The sequence below is a fragment of the Biomphalaria glabrata genome, chromosome 2 (genome assembly GCF_947242115.1).
Source record: "Biomphalaria glabrata chromosome 2, xgBioGlab47.1, whole genome shotgun sequence".
NCBI classification, from domain to species: Eukaryota; Metazoa; Mollusca; class Gastropoda; family Planorbidae; genus Biomphalaria; species Biomphalaria glabrata.
The window spans coordinates 38,695,632-38,719,550 of NC_074712.1; the positions used below are offsets into that span (position 1 = coordinate 38,695,632).

A 23,919-nucleotide genomic window follows, 5' to 3' on the forward strand; every position below is an offset into this window, starting at 1 on the left:
TTATATTTGCCAGTTACCAATTTGAGCAGGAAGAAATTGTTTTTGTGAGGTTTGTGTTTGCAGTAGAAGGTTCCCTTTTTGGCCACTCTTTTTATAGTTTAATCATGACTAGGTGTGAAGATGTGGTAAATTGCATGTCCTCTTCAACAGTTTTCTTTGAAATATGGTTTTCTGTATTGCCACCACTAAATTTCTTTTTGCAGAAGTATTAACCTGTTCTTCAAGCTGTTTTTCTGTTTCAATATTTTGTGATTTGTTTGCTAAGCATCTTTTTGGTTTAACCTCAAACATAGCTTCATAAGAACTTTGGCATATTGGTATGTAGTGTTCAAATTAAACAAAGGGCAAACCATCTGACTGTTTATTTGTAGTGCCATTATTCATCCATGCAGTTGGCATAATTTATATATTCTAATTGGCCCTTTCAATTGAGTCTTATGTTTATGATAAGGCTTTCCATGAACTATCATAACTAACATCTTTTCACATAGGGCATATTTCAGATACTTCAGATTACTGAATTCTCTATCATTATCTGATTGCAATATTGTTGGAGCAATAAATGTTAAAAATATTGATTACTGAATTCTCTACCATTATCTGATTGCAATATTGCTGGAGCACCAAAAGTTAAAAATAATGCAAGAAGTTTATACGCTACTTTCTTGGCTGTCTTAGCTTTCAAAGGTCATAGCTGGACACACTTAGTTAAATTATCTTGATAAAGCATTATGAACTAATAGTCACCATCCCTGTGTTTCTGCGGATCGATCATTTACACTGTTTGCATAAATTTAAATATAACATTACAACTTCATATGTAATTTTTTTATATTTAACTTGCAACTAGCATTGGTGTTCTTCTTTCATGGTCTATACTGGTGTGAGTTTCCTATGGTATCCTATGATAACATGTTACTGAATATTTGTTTTATATGGTTTTAATAGTACAATTAACTTCTCTTCATCATTAATTTTTAATATTAAAAATTTTTTAATCGTCTGTAATCCAAAAATGTGTTGCACTTACTTTTAACAGAAATCATCCCAGAAATTAGTTTAGAGTTACTTTCCCTGAGAAAAATAAACAGTTTTCTTCTCATTTATTTGGAATTAATGCATTTAAGTTTTCAAGAAATGATCACATTCAAATTTTGGGTATCTGAAAAAAAAAAAAAGAAAACGTTCACACTTTCAAACCTTGAATAAGAATGATAGAGCTGAACTAAGCAGGCTGGAGACAGATGTTTGCCTATTTATGGACCTAGTCTCCTCTCTTTTCTACCTCCACCTCACACTGGTGAGCGTCTGAATATACAAGAATGTAATGAAATATTTGACCTTTTTCTGACTTATTTGGTATGTGTTGACATTGACTGGTGAAAGTTGAGATTTTCCAATGTCTGTCTTTCTTGGTAACATGTATATATATTGTTACTATTCTCTCTCTCCTACTCAGACTTTCTGTAAACACTGGTCAACACACAACACATCAAGAACTTGCCAACAAGAGTTCCTAATAATCTGGTACTTTAATGAAGTACTAGACAATTGGCAACACATCAACAACTAAAAATGTTACACTGTACATCACTGTACTAAACTTTACTGTCTCTATCTCTTCCTGGACTCATACATTCACTTGAGGACTCCGCCAGGACCGACTTCATGGCTGACTTGGTCTCCTCTTTCTTACACAATGTCTCTTGTCCGTGAAGGATTTCGATCACATGGCCATAACACGGGTTATATTAGCGTGTACTAGCAGTACCGTCCCTTGTCCATCGACATCCGTTGACCTGATAGATTTGCCTGAGTGTGTAAGCTGAACCTACAGTTAACCCTATTGCGCCCCCAATAGGTTTATAACAATATTTATTCTTTTTTTTTTTTTTTTTCAAATCTAGCCTGGTCTGTTTTTAAGCAAATATCCATTTTTATTTGATGAAAAAGCTAAAAAAATGTTACTTCAAAGTGATTCAGAATTGAAATTGCAGGATGCAGAAGGGAAATCTCAGGTTTGATTTTGTTTTAGCTATTCGACTTATGCTTTGCCTTTACATTTATAAAAAAAACAAACTTATTGGTTGAAAAATGTTTACTTTATTAAAACCATTGCAATGACTAAAAGACATCTAAGGTATAATTTACCTTCTGCATATGGCTCATATTTTCAAAGGCATAACTATCTTAGACAAACAGTTGTGATTCACATGGTTTACTTACTAACCTTGATATGCATTTTAACATATTTATACACAATTTCAAATATCTAAAATTATTAACAAAGCAACAGACTTTGATCATATCTAGATTGTAAAATTGAGATTAGGATATATCTAGTGGATTAAGGAGTCTCTGTATGCAATATATATTATTGGCAACATTGAAAAATAGTTGTGAGGTGCCTTTACATAGCATTTCTGATTTTATGTTTTTACATTTTAATTTCAAATGCAAATTGAAAAATAATGATAGAGCTTACAAACAAGGTCAGATAGACTGTAATTATAATCAGGATTAATAGTATATTATAATCTGTATAAATAATTTTAGTTTTTATATGCCTAACAGAATGTCATGAATCTACAATGGCAATTAATAGATTTTTCAAGACTCTATCTTAGACTGATTGTAAATCGAAGTACAATCCTTCAAGACACAATAGAACAGCTCAAATATAAAAATAGAAGTGACCTTAAGAAGCCTTTCCAGGTAAAGTTATATTTTGCTTATGTTCATATTGTGTTCCATAGTAAATCAAACCTTACTCTACTGTTTGAAGTTACTGATTAATACCTTAATCAGATTGGTAAACAATGAAGCACACTTTCTTATTGCCAGATTATAATACAAGGAGAGGAGGATGTTTATCAGCCAGTTATACAAAAAGTAAGAAATATTTGATTCTATTTCTAAACTAACTTGTTAAATAGAACTCATAAAGCTGGAAATCAAATTTGAAATAAAAATGTGACTTTTGAGACAAAGTACTACTACTCTTTCTGATTTACATAAATAACCTACCACATTGCATTAGTTCAGGAAAATTTAGATTAGAGGATTTAACAATATGTAGAATAGTAAAAACAACACAAGATACTGAAAAAGAGAAAAGAAGAATTACAAAAACAAACAACAAACAATTTCAGAAGTGGGAGGAGAAATTAAGTGGGCCAATTAGATTCTACTCTATTTTTTGCATTTTTAGGATTCAAATATATATTGTCTCAAAATTTTTTATACAATTGAAAAATACCAGTTTGAGTAAAGGTTGGAAAACGGTGACTAGGATAATAATATTTGGGTTCAGAACTCATCTCAATTGTTACTCTTATAATGAAAAATTTTGTATGAATTCTAAATTTTTCCAAAACAAATTATTTCTTAACATAACTAAGATAAATTTGTGTGCAATTACATAAACTCTGTTGCCATATTTGACTATTCTGTTTTAAATGTCATGTTTTCATCTGGAAAGGGGAGAGGGCGATAGAGTGAAAACGTTAATCCTTGCTCCTTTTTATAATTTCTGCTAAAGATTGCATTTGGCATTAAAGAGTAGGGATGGGGCAACTGGATATAAGAATTTAATTTATAGCATATATAAATTATATTAGTGACATTTCTTTTTTTAAATTTTGTAATTTCTTAACTATAATACAAAACGGAAAAAGTATTGGTTTGTCCGATGGGCAGAAGCCAATTGCATGTCTCGCCCCTCCCACCTGGTACAACCCTTTTTCATTTTATATTCACTAATGATAAAATTTGCGATCAGACTCTGTGTGCAACATAATATACAAATGGGTTAAAACATCAATATGTACCTTATATTATATAGATCATCTCATTCATCTCTACCTGTGGTCCCTTCTGTCTTCAATACCAAATCTATGGCTAATAAAAACAAGAAGGGAAATCCCAGGCCCCTACCGCCCCCCTCCTCCCCCCACATCTGCTAGTGTCCCACACCCATTCTCAGGTCAAGTTGAAACTTTGCACAATTATTCATTGACATAGACAAGGCATGAATCAATAAAAAAGTAACCAATCTGCCAGTTAATTACTGATAATTAATTATTTTGTTTAATAGCAACAAGGGAAACTAATACTGCAGTATTCACATATATGGCTAAATTTGTTGGGTTTAGTCCCCTTAAATTATTGTTAACGCAATTTCTCCCTCATGCATTCACCAATCAAGTTGATACTTGAAGCAATTATTTATTGTACCTAACAAAACTATGAATCAATAAACAAAACTACTCAATTAGTAAGTTAGTTATTGGTAATTAATTATATTGTTTGATATCAAGTAAAGGAAATAACTTGTACATTATTGTTAGATATAGCTCTAAGGATGGAGTTCTTCCCCTTTAGATAAACTTTGTATTTTTGAAAATAATTTTTTGTTCTATATATTTTGCTTGTTATTATTATTCTCTTGCCATTTAAATCATTGTCTTAAAAACTTTGTTACCCTTTACACCAACATTGATTAAGTAAATTTGATACTGATCTTAACAAAATTATACAAGACTTTTATTTTATTTTGGTAACAATGGATTAAAATTTTTTTTGTCAAACCAGGAATTCTTTAGGGTCATTTTGGCTCAAATATTTAACCCAGACTTCAGAATGTTTAAAATCGCTCCAAAATCTAATTTGCAATGGTTTTGTCCTTTGGTATGTTATATGATCTTATAAATGCTCAAGTATGAAATAGATAAGATTATATATATGGATATTTTTTTTTTATTTATATTTATTTCTTATTATTTGTATTTGCATATTTGCTTGAAGGTCTATAGGTTTCATTTTTTAAATTAATGATAAAGATTTAAAGCTAATACCTTTTTTTGTTTAAGAGAGAATGGTAAGAAAGAACAGCTTAACAATAAAACCAAAAAGTTAAATTAACATCACTCTTGTTCACAGGAAAATTCAACAATAACCGAAGAACTTGTCAACAAGTTTCGATTGACTGGAGTTTTATGTGGACTTGGAATCTACAATTCTATCATCACCAGTTTGCCTTTTCCATTAGCATTATACAAAAAGCTTCTCAAAAAGTAGGCTTAATATCTTTATATTGTTTTTCAGTATTCACTACTAGACTATTTGGCTGTAGAATTAATCTGATCTAATGTTTTTCGAATCAATGTAATATCATTCACTATTTAGTTTTAGACTTGAAATGTTTTTCAGTTCTATGTAATAACTTATTAGTTATAAATCCCTGTTAGTCTGTCCATATTGCATTGACAATTGTTATGAGTTTTTCAAGTGCTGCTATTGAGTCTATAATTCTGGCCAGTAGTTGAGGTTTGGTACCTTGCATCTGAAAACATAGCTCTGAAGTATTTAAAGCTACTGACACCTACCAGCTTTTCACCTCCAATACTAATGTCCATTTTAAAGCCCTTGAATATTGTGACTTCAGCCCCACCTACATAGTGGAAGTAACTAATATATGATATTATATAATTTAAAGGTGAAACATTTCTTACTTCAGTTTCTTTTCTTGATATTTTTCCAGACCTGTGACACAAGATGATTTCAGAGAATTAGATCCATATATGGAAGGGTAATAATTCTTTGACTGCTATTTCAATATCTCTAAACTGCTACGTAAAATATGTAATTTAAAACAAAATTTAAATGGTTACAATTTAAGTTTAAAAAAATAATAATGCAGAGTTTTCTTTTATGTTACAGCATTATTTTAAAAGAAAATTATGAATCAAACTTGTGTGTCACAAGTGTAACTTATTAAGATTACTGGGCACTCTTGTCATAGAACTTATATGATTAGCATGGCAGTAAAAATAGTAAAAACAATATGCAAAAATCACACTATTGTTAAGTCTAATTTATAAAGAAGGTTATTTCCTTTCTAGGACATGAAAGTGATTGTCATAGAACTAGATTTTCAATGAATCTCCTCAACCAGTGAACTGACATTAGTAAAAAGAAATAACATTTGGTTTTTTTTAATGCAGAAGGTTATAAACAACTTGAAAACATTTTTTAAAATACTACTTTTAACATATATGCAGTATATTCATACATCTTTATTGACCACAAAGTGTACATTACTGTGAACGTCTTGATCCAATTTTTTCTTTATTTCAGAGCCTTTCAAAATTTACTTGACTATGATGGAGATGATATTGAAGACAATTTTTTTTTATTTTTTGAGGTATACTTTCAATATACAATTTTTTTTTCAATGAAGAAAATAATAAAAGAAAAAAGATTTCAACAAAATTGAAATGAAAATGAAGAATTCCTAAAACTATGTTCTTTTTTTTTTCAGACTTTGATTCCAGGAGATACAAGAAGGGTCAATCACACTTGCAAGTAATATTATTTTTAACTTTTAGTACTAAAAATATTCTCAGTTATTAATATTATATTTGTCTTTTGAAAAGCACTTTGCAATACATTTGCTAATCGCACTATTAAAATAAAGTGAAATATATACAAATAAAGTCTTGACTATTATTTACCATACATCAAGTGAGGTATAGCTCATCTGTTAAATAAGAATATTTATTGGTCTACATTGTGATCATTGATGTTACTTAACCAAATAAAAACACAACCAAAACCTTATCCACCAAATTTCATATTTATTTGTTTTATAACTTTAGGATTTAAGATTGTTACCATTTATGTTACCAAATAAAAACACAAACAAAATCTTGTCCTCTCAATTTCATATTTATTATTTTGTTTTAACTTTAGGATGTTCCTTCATAAATGAAAATTGTTATATTCTAATCCAAACTTCCTAAAGGATGTCAGGGATGGAAGCAGGCAGAGTTCAAACTTAGGACTATTGTGATAACAATATGAGGCATATATCATAAGACCAGACAGATATATATTTAGGTCATCAGTCAAAGTTCCATTCTCTTTGGTTCTTAAGTGCAGTCTCTTAAATTGTCACCCAAATAATTGCCACTTAAGTCTACCAGTTGTTTGTTTTACTTTTTTGACAGATATTTAAAATATTTGGAATTTTAAAGGATAATTACAATAATACCTCTCTGACAGAAAGTACCATATATACAGCTGCGCAATTAGTTTTTCTTAGGTTTTTAATAAAAATACAAAAATGTTTCCTATTTATCGTAATTGTCCAAACTAGAACAAAATTGTTCTGAAATTTAAAGAGAAACTCTGAGGGTTTTGACAATTTTGATAAATTATGTGTTTTGATTTACAGAAAATGAATATATTATTCTTTTTATTTTATTTTCAATAACTTAGTAATTGATGTTTTTCTGATGTAATTTTTCTGCGTATCCAAAACTGTCAGACTTTCACTTGGTTTCTATGTAACATCACTCAAACCTATTAATTTAATCTATTGACTTACCTTATAACGAAAAACCATAAAGTAAAGTTTACATTTTCATAAAAGAAATTTAATAATACATCTTGGTATATGCAAAGAAAAAAAATTTGTTAAGAGTAGATCTCTATGCTTGACTAACTATGGCAGTGTGTATTTTCTCGCCTGACCACTCAACACACAAAAACACTATCACTTGGTTGCCTTGTTATTATGACCATCTATACATAGCCCAGACTAGCCTTACACTGACTAGTTTGTTAGAATCAGACACACGCATTTACTTTTTGGGACAGACTGGGGTTTAGATGAAAATTTTACATTTTTTCTAGAGTTGGTTATCCTAATGCTATTATATATATATATATATCTGTACCATAGCTGTGGATTAGCCGTCAATGCTTATTTAGATCTAGATTCGATTTCAGTATTGTTAAGCGGAGTGTCATATGGCTAACCTAAAATCATAATTACAAAGAACCCATTTTTTTTAGATGTCAAGAATTTACTGTCTAATTTATTAAATATAAATGTTTCTAAGCATTTAAATAAAATGGTAAAGTGTTTACTATAACAAATTTTTTACACAGCTCCTAAATATGTTATTAACTCAAATTTGAAAAACCATCTGGTTCTGGTCTGCTCTTATTCTCTTTTTAGCTTCCCTATCCCAATCAAGTCAGATCAGACAAAGGCTTTGTCTACATAAGATGTAGCAAAATTTGTAGATCACATCTGGGCTTATGAAGTCATGTTTCGTAGAATAATACATAATATCAAACACAATAACTTGTTTCTTCTGTCTGTTATTCTGCTGTTTTACAGATTGTTCTTTTCAAATCATTTCAAGCCCATTGCTTAATTGTCCTAAACATGATCTCACTACATGTACCCTCATCCTGTTGTTTTTTTTGTCAGCAGAAAATCATATTTTTTTCTACATTTTGGATGAATGACTAAAACATGTTTTTACACAGGGCAGAATATGTTGACCTATATGTTGATGACATCTTAAACAAGTCAGTAGAAGTTCAGTTCAATGCATTCAGTGAGGGATTTCATAGTGTGTGTGATGGCAGTGTTTTGGATTCATTCCACCCTCAAGAACTCCATGCCTTGGTAGCCTGTGAGGAAGATAATGACTTTGAAGATTTAGAGAAGGTACAAAGTTTGTCCTGTTAAGTTCTGGTATGTTAGCGTGTTTTATACTTTATTGAAGTATTTATTGGTCTCTTATGGAAATTTTCCTTTTTTTTAAACAAGAAAACAATTTACCCCTTTTTTTACTGCAAAGATCATCAAACCATTAAAATGTTTTGGGAAGTTTTTCATGAGATGAGCTTGGAGAACAAAAAGAAATTTTTAAGTAAGTGACTCATCATTTATAATTTGTAATTACATTCTTGATAATTTTTTTTTACCTACAAGTCATAAATTTTAAATTTTGTTTTACATTCAGTTTTTGTGACTGGCAGTGATCGTATCCCTATCTTTGGCATGAAACCCATTCAGGTATGTTATTAAATTTTATTGGAGGTCTTTCACTGATTTTTATGGCAGGCTCTTATTTCACAACAGGACAATTACATTTGCTCTTTGTATCCCCAATATTAAACAAAAGTAAATATTACATGGGTTCTTATTTAGGGGATACAGTATGTAGTCAAATTATATAAGAAAGCAGTAAATTAAGAGGAAAAAACTTTTAAATTGACGCAAGTCTGAATGTGCAACATTGTGAAGAAAATTCTCCCTACGCTTTGCTTTGCTATTTTCATCACAATTTACTAGCATCAAAAACACTCCTGAGTGTGGTTGAAATCTTATTTATAATTTTTTAATCTTTGACTTAAATCAATGTAGCTGAAGCAGTATCTGAATATCAAGGCAGAATACTTAAGATGTTTTCAAATTGAACGAAAAAGTTGAAAATAAATTAGGGAATCTGAGAATAGTTTTACTTTTGTTTTGTTGTTTGTACACGATATTCCTTCCTCACCCATTTTTGGATCAAGTTGAAAACTTTGCACAATTATTCATTAGACAAGATATGAATAAAAAGAAAAAGTTACCAATTAGACCATTTCTTCTTTTTCTTCTTCGTTCTCATTTTTATGTTGGGGTGTTCAGACGACTAGACAAATATACGAGATGAACTGCAAAGCTTTAAAATTGAAAGGCGTACAAAGCAACAAAAGAAATTAAAAAAAAAACAAGCACATTTGGCCAGTGTAGTGTTCTTTTGGAGTAGTGTAAAACATTCACATTTCTTTCAGTGTAAAACATTCACATTTCTTTCAACATTCTTTCTTCACTAGATTCAGCCTACATGGCAAAGTGAGGATTTTTTACCAGTGGCTCTCTTGTGTCATCACATCTTAGAATTGCCAATATACACCAAGAAGGAAACTTTAAAAGAAAAACTTCTTATGGCCATCCAACAAACAGAAAGATTTGGTCTCATAAGAGCCTGATAATAAGCATATTTTCAGAAATGGCATTCAGTATCAAATGAAAGAAAAAGCAACAATTTCTTTATTTTAAAATTAACATCATGAACAGTTTCAAATATAGATCCGATATACTGGATTTTGTTTTAAAATGTAACTTTTTATATTAGTTTGAACTCATTTTCTTAGGTTAAATTTATGTATGTATCATGTGGTTTGCACTCTGGACTGAGGTCACAATGACCCTGGTTTCAATTCCACCCCCACCATCCATTGCTTTTCTACTGAAGATTTCAGCTAGGCCATAAAATAATCTTCAGTTCTAATGTCTGAAACTTGAGTCAAGAGAGCTAAATGTTATACATTTTTATTGTAATTTATTTTTGTAAAATGTATGCATTATTTTAACATTTCAATACTAAATACATGTTTGACAATTATATTTTCTCTCTCAATTATGATATAGATATAAATTAAACATTTTAAAATATTTTTTTTAAAAATATCTTTCCTGCCAACTAAGAGCCCCAGTTTACTTTTTGACAATAAAAACTGTTATGAATCTGATCTTTATCTTACCCTTAACTATTAAATGGGAACCCAGTAAGATACAAATTTGTATTTACAAATTAATTTGTAGGAGGGTCATGCTGGACTATCAATTGGTGACCATTGCAGGTAATTGATATGGTAATAAATAAAATAACATGTCTATCATTTTAAACACCATAACTTAAATTGTCTCCCTAATAGCTTGTTTTTTTCCATGGTTTATACATGTGTACAGGAATTAATAATACATATAACTGTCTTTTCATTATGTATTTTTGTTAAGTTTACTGCAAGTCATGGACATGCAGGGTATTAAAGGGTGCAGGTTGTACAATTTTGTTATAATTATTTCATAATTTGTTTATGGTATACACCTGTGTGGTTTATACAAGTATGCAGGGTATATGGGTGAAAATATGGTAACTCTTTTCAACAGGCTTAGTTTAGTTAAATGTGCCTGAGCTTAGGGATTCTTCATTTCCATTATTCTTTGTTTAAAATTATCTAGATGTGTCAAATGTGCACTTTCCATAAACCAGTTTAGATTGTTTACTCTAACAGCTGGATTAGTTTCTTCAATTTTATGCTTTATAGATTCATACTTTACATTGTTCTTTCTATTAAATTATTATTGTTCTGGCTTTTGATCTCAAATGTGAACACATTATTTTTGTAGCATGTATCGATCAGTTTTTGGTTGTTTTTCTTAAGAAATTTATTTTTATTATTTTTAATATTGAAAGATTTAGTGACAGATATGATGTGCCATTGATTGTATTGTTAGGGAAAGTTATAAATTAATAAATTTAGATATATATCCAAAGGATTATTATTTTTATTGTGTAATTTGCTTCTCTCTCTACAGCAAATTATGCCAATAATATGTGCAAAAAAAGAAAAAGTAGTCAAGTTCTCCTTTCAGATCATGTGGTCTATTGGTCATCTGTTTCTTTGGCCAACAGTTAACAAGCACAACCAACCACCACCTTTACTTTCCCCAACTAAAGTCAGCTGTAGGTACCTATTAGAGTTGGGTGGACTCAGGGGCGCCTTAAAAATCATCCCGAAAATCAAAATACCAATCTTCACTGAGATTGGAACCCAGGACACCAGGTTTGGAAGCCAAGTGCTTAACCACTCAGCCACCTCGCCTTCTCACCCAAATATGTGCAAAATTAAATTTAAAGAGCTTTCACACAATATGCAAAGTTTAGAATAAATAATCAAGTTATTTTATAAACTACATGCATTCTTCATTCTACTATACTAGAAGACTTATGGAAGACGTAATAATAGGCCTCTAAAATAGGCTAGTTCTAATCCATAGAAATATGTATAACTTTCTTAAGAGGGAAAGGAAGCCAAAAATTGTGGGCCAACAGCCATATTCAATCCACTTATAATTATTTGCAGTTTAAAAGCAAAGTATTAATTAAATCTATTACTATCAGATGTATTAGATTTTTTAGTCCTTGATCTTTAGCCTAAAATAAAGACTTGATTTCAGGGGTCTCATACAGGGAGGTATCCTCCTCTCTCTCTCTCTTTATATATATATATATATATATATATATATATAATTTATATATAGATATAGATAGATAGATAGATAGTTGAGGGGTCTCAAACAGGGATATATCCTCCCCCCTCTCTCTCTTTCTCTCTCTCTCTCTCTTTATATAGATATAGATAGATATATAGATAGATAGTTGAGGGGTCTCAAACAGGGATGTATCCTCCCCTCTCTCTATCTCATTCTCTCTCTCTCTATATATATATAGATAGATAGATAGATATTGTTATAACTATGCTTTTGTGCCGACGGTTATAGTGTGCACCAGAATAGTGGCATCATTAGGGTCGGTGTCACCCGGTGCGGTTAACTCAGAGCGTCATACCCCTCCCTTATCAACTTTCTTCAAACATTTCCCAGTAATCACTATCGTAGTTTGCTCCTATTGTTGAACTAATAAAGTGAGCTGATTACTTTCATTGATTGTTGTACAAATGTTAAATGAATGTCAATTATATTATAAAATCCTTTTGTTTATGACATCTACTCAAAAGTTATTGCAAATTTAATGCAAGTTTACTAGAAACTGACTGAAAATCACCTGAACATGTTTCCTTTGTTAGACTTTTAGACGGAAACGGTAGAACATTATGATGTGTTATTAAAACTTTGACTACCATCTAGACAAGAAAATATACGTCTGCCTTCTCATTAGTCAGCAATTTGTCTTGGGGAGCGCTTAAAGCTTCCATATCTGAGTTCAGGGCGGAGCCCCGGGCCCAAGCATGTTTCAGCATTTCTGATCTTCGGGAACTCATTCTCCATAACGTCTAGCCTGTACTGTTTCTTAAAGTAAGAACATAGCAAGTCACATAAAATTAAATTAAGAAAGGGTGGTACTGGCCGTATCTGAAATGCTAGAGACATCCGACTTCTCAAACTTTTACTGTTGGCGCCCAGCTAAACGTGAAGTCTTTTTCGTTTCAGAAATATCGCTTTGTAGATAATTTTAAAGTGATTTGTATAACCGAAAAAGTTCTTTTTGGAGATGGTATTAGAGAAGCATCCGGTTCCCTCTCCATCCAGAAGTGTAGTCTGGGGAAGCGCTATTATCTCCGTCTTTCCTGCGTTCTGAGCTTCATCAGTTCTTTCTCTGTCGTCTACAACGCATTTTTCTTCCCGTAATTATAAGAGTCCATGTCAATTTTAAAGTATAACGAAGTTGGACGTTCCGATACTGAAGTATTTTCTTGAAATAGTCGTTTAAAATAAGTCTAATAAAAAAAGAAGGCAGCGTTGGTCAATACTTCTATGCGAAGGATGTTTGAGTTACATATAGCGCACGTATGCCTTAATACAAGTTAAAATGAACTTCGTGTTATTAAGTTAGAAGCCTTAACTCAAACATTTTTTTTCTTCACAAAAGTCGTAAACTTAACGATGTTAAACACTTGAGAGAATTTCGACCATTCGAGACGTATCCCGTAAGCAGAGAAGTTTTCAAATAAAAAAAGTTTTGAATATTGTTGCAAACTCCTCTCGCGAAACATTTTAAAAATGTCCTTAACAGAAGACGATACGAAGTTTTGTAACTTAAAATATTTTAAGTTTGTAAACATTGATAATAATGTAATTTTACTGGTTAATATTCAATCGTTGATTGATAGCTAAAATGAAATAACATGTATTAATTTATTTACCCTTGTAAAATAATTTTAACGGCTTCGCACACTTCCCAATGGTCAGGACTTCTCACCTTCTCCCCAGCAGCTTGAGAAAAACTGAAGTAAATCAATGCCTACATGGTAAAATAGAAATGTCTATTCCCAGACCTGGAAATGTGTATTTTGAAGGGCAAATGTGTATTTGCCTAAATATTAATAAATATTGCTATAACTTAGCAATTAACCTCAACGAAAGTGATATAAAACAGAACGTTTAATAATCAGTTATAAACTGGATCTAGAGCCAAACCCCAGAGTCACATCTCAGGCCTTCTTGTTTACATCTCTAATCATCGGCCATCTTCCTTCCTCTGTTCTCTATCGTGTCCTCTGGTACACAATGTCGCGCCGAATGACAGTGCGCAACGTAGAGTCATAACACTGCCCCCTCCTTAGTTATGTTCGTCCCGAACATGACCAGCTTTTCGACAGGGCTACAGAATTGTCAGTGCAGATGAAGTTCTGGCAAGAAAGTTAGAGTTCCACTGGAGGCCAGGTCATAAACACACTGTCATTTTCAGCCATCTCCAGAAGGTATGCCTTTCTACACATGTCCATTACCCACATTATCAGTGTCCAGTTTCCGCTGAAATTGATTCATCTTTTACTCTGCTTTGTGAAGGCAGACGTACACACGTTTGTCAAGTCCAGACCTGTTGATGGTTTTTCTGGTATTTGCATTGTTCATTCGAGGTGCCGCCCGTACAGTTCTTATTAGATTCCTGTCTGCAGTTAGTAAGTAAAGTAAAGTTTCCCTTTCAGACCTTGTGGTCTATAGGGCAGATGATGTAAAGGTCATCTGTTTCTGTGGCCTACGGTTAACAATGGTGTCATGTGGCCAGCACAACGACCAACCGCCTTTACTTTTCCCTAACTAATGTCAGGTTCCCATTAGAGCTGGGTGGACTCAGAGGCGCCCGAAGATCCCGAAATTAAAAATCCCAGTCTTCACCAGGATTCGAACCCCGGTCCCCGGTTCGGAAGCCAAGCGCTTTACCGCTCAGCCACCGCGCCTCATGTCTGCAGTTAGTACTGGTAGCCAAACAGTAGTATTGGACACAGACCCAACGTTGTCTGATTTGGTCATGCCCATTGAAGCACTCGTATCAAGGACATCGAAAGCAATAGTTTCACTCTGCTTATAGGTCACTCCTCTAGTTTCTTCATCTAGCGTTTTCTTTTCGGGTCTGCGCTTGTCGTTGAAAAGGGTGCCACTTTCTTTATCTTGAAAGCTAGACCCATCTGATTTGTCATTATGATCATGGACGGCGCTGCCACCACCAACACTTTCCTTGTAACTACCCGTATAGCCACAACAATGATTGGTTGATGTTTCAATCTCCGCTCTTCTAGGATGTAGCTGGCCTTCCAGTTTGGTCCACTTCAGTTTGTCCCTTTTATGATACCTGTTTACTGACAGATTAGACCATTTTGGTATGGTCGTATGTTCGATTCGTTTCACCTGAATGCCTTCCACACCATCATCAAGCAATGGGAACTCTATGTGTCCTTATTGTACAGTTCCACTTCCAATGTTTAGAGATAAACCGAACTCCTGCATAAAATCCAGACCAAGGATGCAGTCGTCGACAACATTGGCGATCAGAAAATCATGACTAAATGGTTGACTTCCTATTTTAAAATTAAGCCGTACCTGTCCTAATATAGGTAACAGTTTGCCACCTGCCCTTTTAAGAGTGTAGTCATTCACTCGTATTATTTCCTGATCTCCGATCAGACTGGGTCCAACTATCGACCGCGTAGCCCCTGTGTCCAAGAGGAACCTATAAGAACCAGCGCCAATCTTTCCCTGCACTCTCAAGGTTCTGCTTTGTTCTAACACTCTGAAACGAGTCTTTATTTTCGGAGTTTCGATTTTCTGGGTTGCCAGTTCTTGCTCCCTAAGCCCGTAGAATCGTAGCGGTTGACGTTCTGATGCACAGCCTTGGCCTTGGCACAACATGTTACAATTCCTCCTTACATGACCTGGAGTGTTACAATTCCAACAACGAAAAGTCTTTTTACTACGCCTTGAGGTCTGATAATGTTCCCGTTCATTTAAAGCCTTTTCTACCATTCTTCGAATCCGCCTCGGCAGATCCTCCTCTTCCGCCACATCTAACGTCCGACAATAGTGTATGTTCCTCGCTAAAACTTCGGCCGCCTCGTAGGACAGGGCATAGATGAGGGCTTCGTTGATTTTCCGTTTTCCGCTTATTCGGATGGCTTTCTTAAGTTCCGAATCTCGCACTCCATCTATGAAAGCATCTGTGACCAGAACATCCAAAAGTTCTGTGTTGCCGATGGGTAAGCAAGACGGGCGAGACGTTCTACGTCTGCTGCTAATTCCTGTAATGTCTCTCCGTTTTTCTGTTGTCGATTCTTTAATTGCATCCTGAAAACTTCCTGCAGGTGTTCATTGCCGTATCGTAGTTCCATTGTTTGACCATGGCATCGTAGTCTGTCCGATCCGTCATAGAATGTAACAATTCGGCTGCCTTTCCTCTGAGTGCCAACATAAGACCAGTTGCTTTCTCTGCCTGGGTATCCCATCTGTTGATTTGCGCCGCCGCCTCGAATTGTAATCGATACACCGACCAAGACACAGAGCCGTCAAACACCGGTGGTTTAATCTTTCCCGTCATTTCAGTCACAGTGGCACCCGCATCTTGTTTCTTTTGCAGCTCCGCCTTCATTTCATTTCGTAATTGTTGAATTTTAAAATCAACATCTCCCACCATTTGGGACCTTAATTCAGCGACCTCATTTCTTAATTGTTGTTTGAAACTGTCTGTCATTTTTCAATTCGGTCACAAAGGATGCTATTGAGCTCAGTTTATTACCTAATTCGTCTTTAAGTTCATCCTTTACTGATTCCAGGTCTTCCTTCATTTGTTCTTGCATCGATTGAAAATGATCCCTCATATCTGGTTCTTTTTCAAACAAATAGGTGTCCGGATCCTGCTCTTCATCTATGATGCTTGGCCTAATACGTTCTATGAGTGCCTTCTTGTTGCCGCTTACGTTCAGCCCCCTCCCTCTCATTTCCTGTCTAAGTTCCTGTAATGACAGTTGACTAAGTGTTTTCTTAGACGCCATCCCGTATCAAAACGTTGATCAACTAAAACCAAAACTTATGTTGATCTACCCGAAAATGGAATCGTTCAATGTCTTATACCTAGATCTAGACCTTCTTCTCCACTTTCGTTGAGGATCCCACTTCTGACACCAATTGCTATAACTTAGCAATTAACCTCAACGAAAGTGATATAAAACAGAACGTTTAATAATCAGTTATAAACTGGATCTAGAGCCAAACCCCAGAGTCACATCTCAGGCCTTCTTGTTTACATCTCTAATCATCGGCCATCTTCCTTCCTCTGTTCTCTATCGTGTCCTCTGGTACACAATGTCGCGCCGAATGACAGTGCGCAACGTAGAGTCATAACAATATACTCGGGAAAGACTAAAATCATTCAAGCACATTTATATACAAGAAATGGGGCAATCCCCCCCCCCCCAAAAAATAAAATAATTCAAACAGCATAAAGTTATATGAGACATTCTAATGAGTCTGCTGAATATAGGCCTATATATTCTTTTTAGCTGTTGTAAGATATAGCTTTTTATTCTGGGTTCTTATAAGACATATGTGTTGAAGGAGCACAAGGGATTTAATAAAGAATTTGATGCTTTTTTTTTTAAGCAAAATTTTTCTTTTGTAAGCAAACTCAGCCTTCAATGTCCCAGATTTCATTCTTTGAAGTTAAACTTTCATGGGTAATGGTACCTTAATTTGGATCTGCCTACTTTCTGTAATTTTAGTCAGGGCATATCAGTTTGATTTCTTAAATCTAGATTTACGTACGTAAATTCGTAGTGCTTGACATCGTATATTAACGTTTTAACCCAAATAGGCCTACTAGATCTATAAAAGTCAAATGAATTAGAACTAAATCAATTTATTCCCAATCAGTTTGAAGACATATAGAGTCTACAAATAAACCGACTCATAGAAAGGAACTCCGCGTTATTTGCATCAGCAAGTTCTAGATCTAGTAATTATTTTAAGTCAGCGCGCGAAAAAAAAAAGTATCTTTCATGGTAGATCTAGGCTAATAGAAATAGACCATTTCCAGGCATTGGCGCACTGATCTAGGCTTATATTGATCATTATGATTAGCAACAACTTTTTGCTTTGTTTAATTTTTTTTTTCTTTTGCGGAGCAAATGCGTATATATATATATTTTCAGATGATAAACCGTACTCGCGTATTTTCGTGTCCATTTGCGTACAAATTACGCAAGATGCGTTGGTCTACTTGTAGGCAACTCTGCTTAAAAATCATCTTCGTGTTTAGCAAGACGTCTTGTAATGGGCTTGTAGTCCTAAGATCATCTTTGTGTTTAGCAAGACGTCTTGTAATGGGCTTGTAGTCCTAAGATCATCTTTGTGTTTAGCAAGACGTCTTGTAATGGGCTTGTAGTCCTAAGATCATCTTTGTGTTTAGCAAGACGTCTTGTAATGGGCTTGTAGTCCTAAGATCATCTTTGTGTTTAGCAAGACGTCTTGTAATGGGCTTGTAGTCCTAAGATAATCTTTGTGTTTAGCAAGACGTCTTGTAATGGGCTTGTAGTCCTAAGATCATCTTCGTGTTTAGCAAGACGTCTTGTAATGGGCTTGTAGTCCTAAGATAATCTTTGTGTTTAGCAAGACCTCTTGTAATGGGCTTGTAGTCCTAAGATCATCTTTGTGTTTAGCAAGACGTCTTGTAATGGGCTTAAATTGTAGTCCTAAGATCATCTTTGTGTTTAGCAAGACGTCTTGTAATGGGCTTGTAGTCCTAAGATCATCTTCGTGTTTAGCAAGACGTCTTGTAATGGGCTTGTAGTCCTAAGATCATCTTTGTGTTTAGCAAGACGTCTTGTAATGGGCTTGTAGTCCTAAGATCATCTTTGTGTTTAGCAAGACGTCTTGTAATGGGCTTGTAGTCCTAAGATCATCTTTGTGTTTAGCAAGACGTCTTGTAATGGGCTTGTAGTCCTAAGATCATCTTTGTGTTTAGCAAGACGTCTTGTAGGGGGCTTGTAGTCCTAAGATAATCTTTGTGTTTAGCAAGACGTCTTGTAATGGGCTTGTAGTCCTAAGATCATCTTCGTGTTTAGCAAGACGTCTTGTAATGGGCTTGTAGTCCTAAGATAATCTTTGTGTTTAGCAAGACGTCTTGTAATGGGCTTGTAGTCCTAAGATTATCTTTGTGTTTAGCAAGACGTCTTGTAATGGGCTTGTAGTCCTAAGATCATCTTTGTGTTTAGCAAGACGTCTTGTAATGGGCTTGTAGTCCTAAGATCATCTTTGTGTTTAGCAAGACGTCTTGTAATGGGCTTGTAGTCCTAAGATCATCTTCGTGTTTAGCAAGACGTCTTGTAATGGGCTTGTAGTCCTAAGATCATCTTTGTGTTTAGCAAGACGTCTTGTAATGAGCTTGTAGTCCTAAGATCATCTTTGTGTTTAGCAAGACGTCTTGTAATGGGCTTAAATTGTAGTCCTAAGATCAACTTCGTGTTTAGCAAGACGTCTTGTAATGGGCTTGTAGTCCTAAGATCATCTTTGTGTTTAGCAAGACGTCTTGTAATGGGCTTGTAGGCCTAAGATCATCTTTGTGTTTAGCAAGACGTCTTGTAATGGGCTTAAATTGTAGTCCTAAGATCATCTTTGTGTTTAGCAAGACGTCTTGTAATGGGCTTGTAGGCCTAAGATCAACTTCGTGTTTAGCAAGACGTCTTGTAATGGGCTTGTAGTCCTAAGATCATCTTTGTGTTTAGCAAGACGTCTTGTAATGGGCTTGTAGTCCTAAGATCATCTTTGTGTTTAGCAAGACGTCTTGTAATGGGCTTGTAGTCCTAAGATTATCTTTGTGTTTAGCAAGACGTCTTGTAATGGGCTTGTAGTCCTAAGATTATCTTTGTGTTTAGCAAGACGTCTTGTAATGGGCTTGTAGTCCTAAGATCATCTTTGTGTTTAGCAAGACGTCTTGTAATGGGCTTGTAGTCCTAAGATCATCTTTGTGTTTAGCAAGACGTCTTGTAATGGGCTTAAAGTCCTAAGATCATCTTTGTGTTTAGCAAGACGTCTTGTAATGGGCTTAAATTGTAGTCCTAAGATCATCTTTGTGTTTAGCAAGACGTCTTGAAATGGGCTTGTAGTCCTAAGATCATCTTTGTGTTTTGTAGCGGGCCTGTTCTGTTCACGCAAAAAAAAACGCCAATAGTACGATGGTACGTTAGTCAGAAGTTGGTCCGTTCTGTCGCTTAAAAGAATGTACATTATAGATCTAGAATCGCGTTGGTAAGGAGGCATTAAAATGTTCTCTTTAAAAGGTTATTGAATTAATCGTGTTGCTAAGGTAGAAAGGTTCTACTTAGAAGTTGAAACCACGTCAGTTAAATTAATATTTTGATTTTTTAAAATTTGGCAAGCCCCTGTCGTTTTACCTGATTAATACTAAAATATAAAAAAACTACAATGCAATAAAAAGAAAGATCACTTTTGCACCCGCATTGTAAGCACGTAGGTAACGTTTTAGACATTCGTACATACAAAAAAAAGACATAAAATAAAATATATATGTTACGTGCGCAGCTTAGTGTGAACTAAAAGGTGGTCGACGTAACAGAGGCGCCCCACGGAAATGCTTTAAAGACCAGCTTAGGCGTCAACTTTCCTTGGCTGACATAGAATAGAGCACCTGGTTGCATGCGGCCTCAGAACGAGACAGCTGGAGGTCACCCACGAAGGCCGCGGGATACACATTTGAGAGCAAAAGAAAATCTGCTGCCGAGCACAAACGCAGACGGCGAAAAGAAAATCTAAATCGACCACCTGCTGTCAATGGTTATGATTGCCCTGGATGTGGCAAAATATGTAGGTCACAGCTGAGGACCTCCATGAAAGTGTGGCGCCAAGTTCTATTAGGATGTCATCTTATCTTATCTTATATAATACAGACGTTACTTCAAAAAAGAAGATGATTACGTCCAACGCGTCATGCATTTAGTCATGCATATTAACCAATGACTTAAATTCTGCCAAGTCACTGGTTTTCCTGGCTAGCTCAGGCAACCCATTCCATGCTCTAATAGCACTAGGGAAGAAGGAGTATTTGTACAAATTTGTCCTAGCATATGGGTAACTCTTATTATGGGTAATTCATTTTCAGTTGATTTTGTCGGAGAACATGTCCTGCAAATCTCGTGCGACGCTCTGTCACAACCTTACTAAGGGGTCGACTCCCATTTCGACATTTAGTGTTTTTCAATTTTTGGCAGATGAAATTCACTGCACTTTATTAATGGAGCCCAGCCACTGGTAGAAATGTGTAACCTCTCTGGACTACGCTCTTGGAATTAGGTGACCGTAGTTTGATTTAGATTTTATATCGAAAAGGGAAGTTTTATCGTCAAAATTATCTGTTGGGAGGTTTTAAACTAAAAAATATGTGGAGTTTTTTTTTTTTTTTTAATTCAAAACCCACTTAGCTACGTTCATAGATATTGGTGACTGTAGTTAGCTTTAGAATAAAATTGAAAAGAGAGGTTTTCAGCCTCAAAACTCTCTGTATGGGGGTAGGCCTATTCAAACTCAAAACCATCAGGAGGGGTTTTAAACTTTTTTAAAAAAAAAGCCCTCTGGAGGAGGGCTTGACTACGCTCATAGAATTTTGAGTGTGTAATTTGCTTTTTTTTTATTGAAGAGGTATTTTTTTAGCTTAACACCCCGCTAAAGGGGGGTTTAAACTCAAAACCCATTGGCTGCGTTAATAGATTTTCGAGTGTGTATATAGGCCTAGTTTGCTTTTTTTTAACTTTAAAAAAAAAAAAGCCCTCTGGAGGAGGGGGGTTTAAACTCAAAAACCCCTTGGCTTGACTATAGGCCTATATTGAAGAGGTATTTTTTTTTTAGCTTTAAATCCTGCTAAAGGGAGGGGGGTTTAAACTTAAAACCCCTTGGCTACTTCATAGATTTATGAGTGTGTAGTTTGCTTTTTTTAGCGGCCCCCGTAAGGGGAAAAAGCCGCTATTAGGTTTGTGCAAAATGTCCGTCTGTCCGTCTGTCACACTCAGATCTCGAAAACTAGAAGAGATATGAAAAATATTATTTCATCATTAAATGCGGCTTCAAAAGTTTAGGTGCAACGGCTACTTTTGGTTTTCTAAAAGCAAACCGTTTAATTTATAAAATTAATTATGCAAGCGATTTTTTCATAAAAATACACCAATTCTAAAACAATTACGTAAATGTAAGGGAGGCAATGTTACAATATGCTAACAAAGATGGATAATTTTTGTGTATTTTCAGTGTCACTAAGTAAAATATATTTTAAAAATGTACAGTAAATGTTTACAACAAATATAAATAATAGTTAAAAATGTTTTTTCTGGTCAACTAGCCGCTAAAATTAAAAGAAAACATTTCTGTTTGTTTATAAAGGCTAATAATGCATTTTGTATGTAAATATCACACACATTTTTTAAATGGACTTTTTATGCAGCGATTTTCGTGCAGTAGCGTAACGTCGCTACTTGATCAGGTACTAAACCAATTCCTTAAACTTAAAAAAAAAATCAGATTTTATTTATTTTTTGTTTAGTGCCCCCATCCGAATAGAAGAAGATTATTTTTGTGCGTTTTGTCTGTTGGTTGGTCTGTCCGTCACGATTAGATTAAAAAAAAACTAGAACTCTAAAAGCTATTGAAAATCTGATTTACACTTTAATGTTCCTCCCGTAACATCTCAATAGTTTTAAGTATCTAAAAATTGATTTTTCCGGATTTTTTTGTGCAAAACTAATCAACCCCAACAAATGTTTGTTTGCTCTTCTAAATTATATTACATTCAATTTCCATGCTTAAACGTTGCAAAAACACATTATCAATAATATGTTGTTCCGTTTTTTATGTAAATAGCATATTAATGCTAAATCAAAATCTCTATACTGACTTATATTTCATTAAGTGTAAAAATGTTCCGGATATTGTTTTAAAAACATGAATTATGCCTAATGATTGTTTGAAATCGCATAATTTACTAATATTACACTTATATTATTTAACAATGCATCACTATAATTTGGTTATCAATATCAAATTGTTCCGTATTTTCATCTTAAAACAAATTTTAAAAATATCGACAATAGGTTGTTCGGGGCTTAAAAAAAAGTAATTTATTCGAATTTATTGCTGAAAATTACTTTTTAGACATTTAATTTTCTTGCTAAAACATAACATAGAAGTTTTGTAATCGATAAAGAAAGTTCCGGATTTTGTTTCTTACAAATCGTCGCCAGAAATTTCCGAATTTATCTAAAAATCTACTAACGCCAAATAATTGTTTGAACTCCCTCTTCTAATTAATAAACAAATAATCTTCTCATTTACGAAATAATGTTTTTACGGATTTTTATGAAAAATATTTTAACTCACTACTCTCTTACAGTACATTTAACTTTCTACCTAAAACATGTAAAATCAAATTATCGTTAATATTATGTTCCGATTTTTAAGGAAAACAGAATCCAAACTCCAAAGTAAGGTATGAAAATCTCTCCACATGGCTGTAGTACATCTAATTTTTATACGAGACCATCCAAAAAATTTAATTAACGGTATTACATTTATCTGAAATTCTCTTTTTCTTTTACTATTTATACAAACATCCGGAACAATCTATTATATACACTTTTCAATTGTGTTCATACCTAAAAATTATTGCGATGTTTTGAAACGTACAATAAAGGTTAATCAATTTTTAATAACTTTTAGTGGTTCTTTTTTTATATCAAGATGATGGACAGACCGACTGACAGACAAAACGCAAAAACAATGCGGCTTTGATCCTTTTTAAATAAATTCTATTAGAACTCAGTGCACCAATGTCTATGAACCCTTGTTAAATATCTCGTGTAAATAAAGACATTTTTTTATGGTACCGGTACTAGCCTATTGTGAGGTAATAGATTTTTTTTCCACGTCATTTGAATGGACTCTTTAAATGTAATGTTAAAAGAACGCACTCGGTGCACCAATGTCTATTAAATTAACACTCGAAAAAGTGCTCGTATTAATGAAAATATATTTTAGTCTAACTAAGCCGTGTGACGTAGTGTTTTTTTTTCCTTTGACGTCATATGGAATGAATTCTTTAAATGAAATGCTTAAAGAACGCACTCGGTGCACCAAAGTCTATGAACACTCGATAAATGGCTCGTAATGATGAAGGCGATTTTTAGTCTAGCTAGGCCGTATGAATTAGT

General features: G+C 33.9%; 1 protein-coding gene across 6 annotated transcripts in view; it reads left to right on the plus strand.

The window, feature by feature from the left end:
- Positions 1–23,919, plus strand: part of LOC106068744 (probable E3 ubiquitin-protein ligase HERC4) — an 82,804-nt gene that overhangs the window by 36,328 nt on the left and 22,557 nt on the right. For all 6 annotated transcript variants that reach the window (XM_056020440.1, XM_056020441.1, XM_056020442.1 and 3 more), the window contains 9 exons: positions 1,908–2,018; positions 2,575–2,715; positions 2,845–2,892; positions 4,594–4,689; positions 4,942–5,075; positions 5,543–5,590; positions 6,139–6,205; positions 6,323–6,366; positions 8,344–8,527. In XM_056020440.1, the coding sequence (XP_055876415.1) occupies positions 1,908–2,018; positions 2,575–2,715; positions 2,845–2,892; positions 4,594–4,689; positions 4,942–5,075; positions 5,543–5,590; positions 6,139–6,205; positions 6,323–6,366; positions 8,344–8,527 (873 nt within the window). The remainder of the gene's footprint in view (positions 1–1,907; positions 2,019–2,574; positions 2,716–2,844; positions 2,893–4,593; positions 4,690–4,941; positions 5,076–5,542; positions 5,591–6,138; positions 6,206–6,322; positions 6,367–8,343; positions 8,528–23,919) is intronic.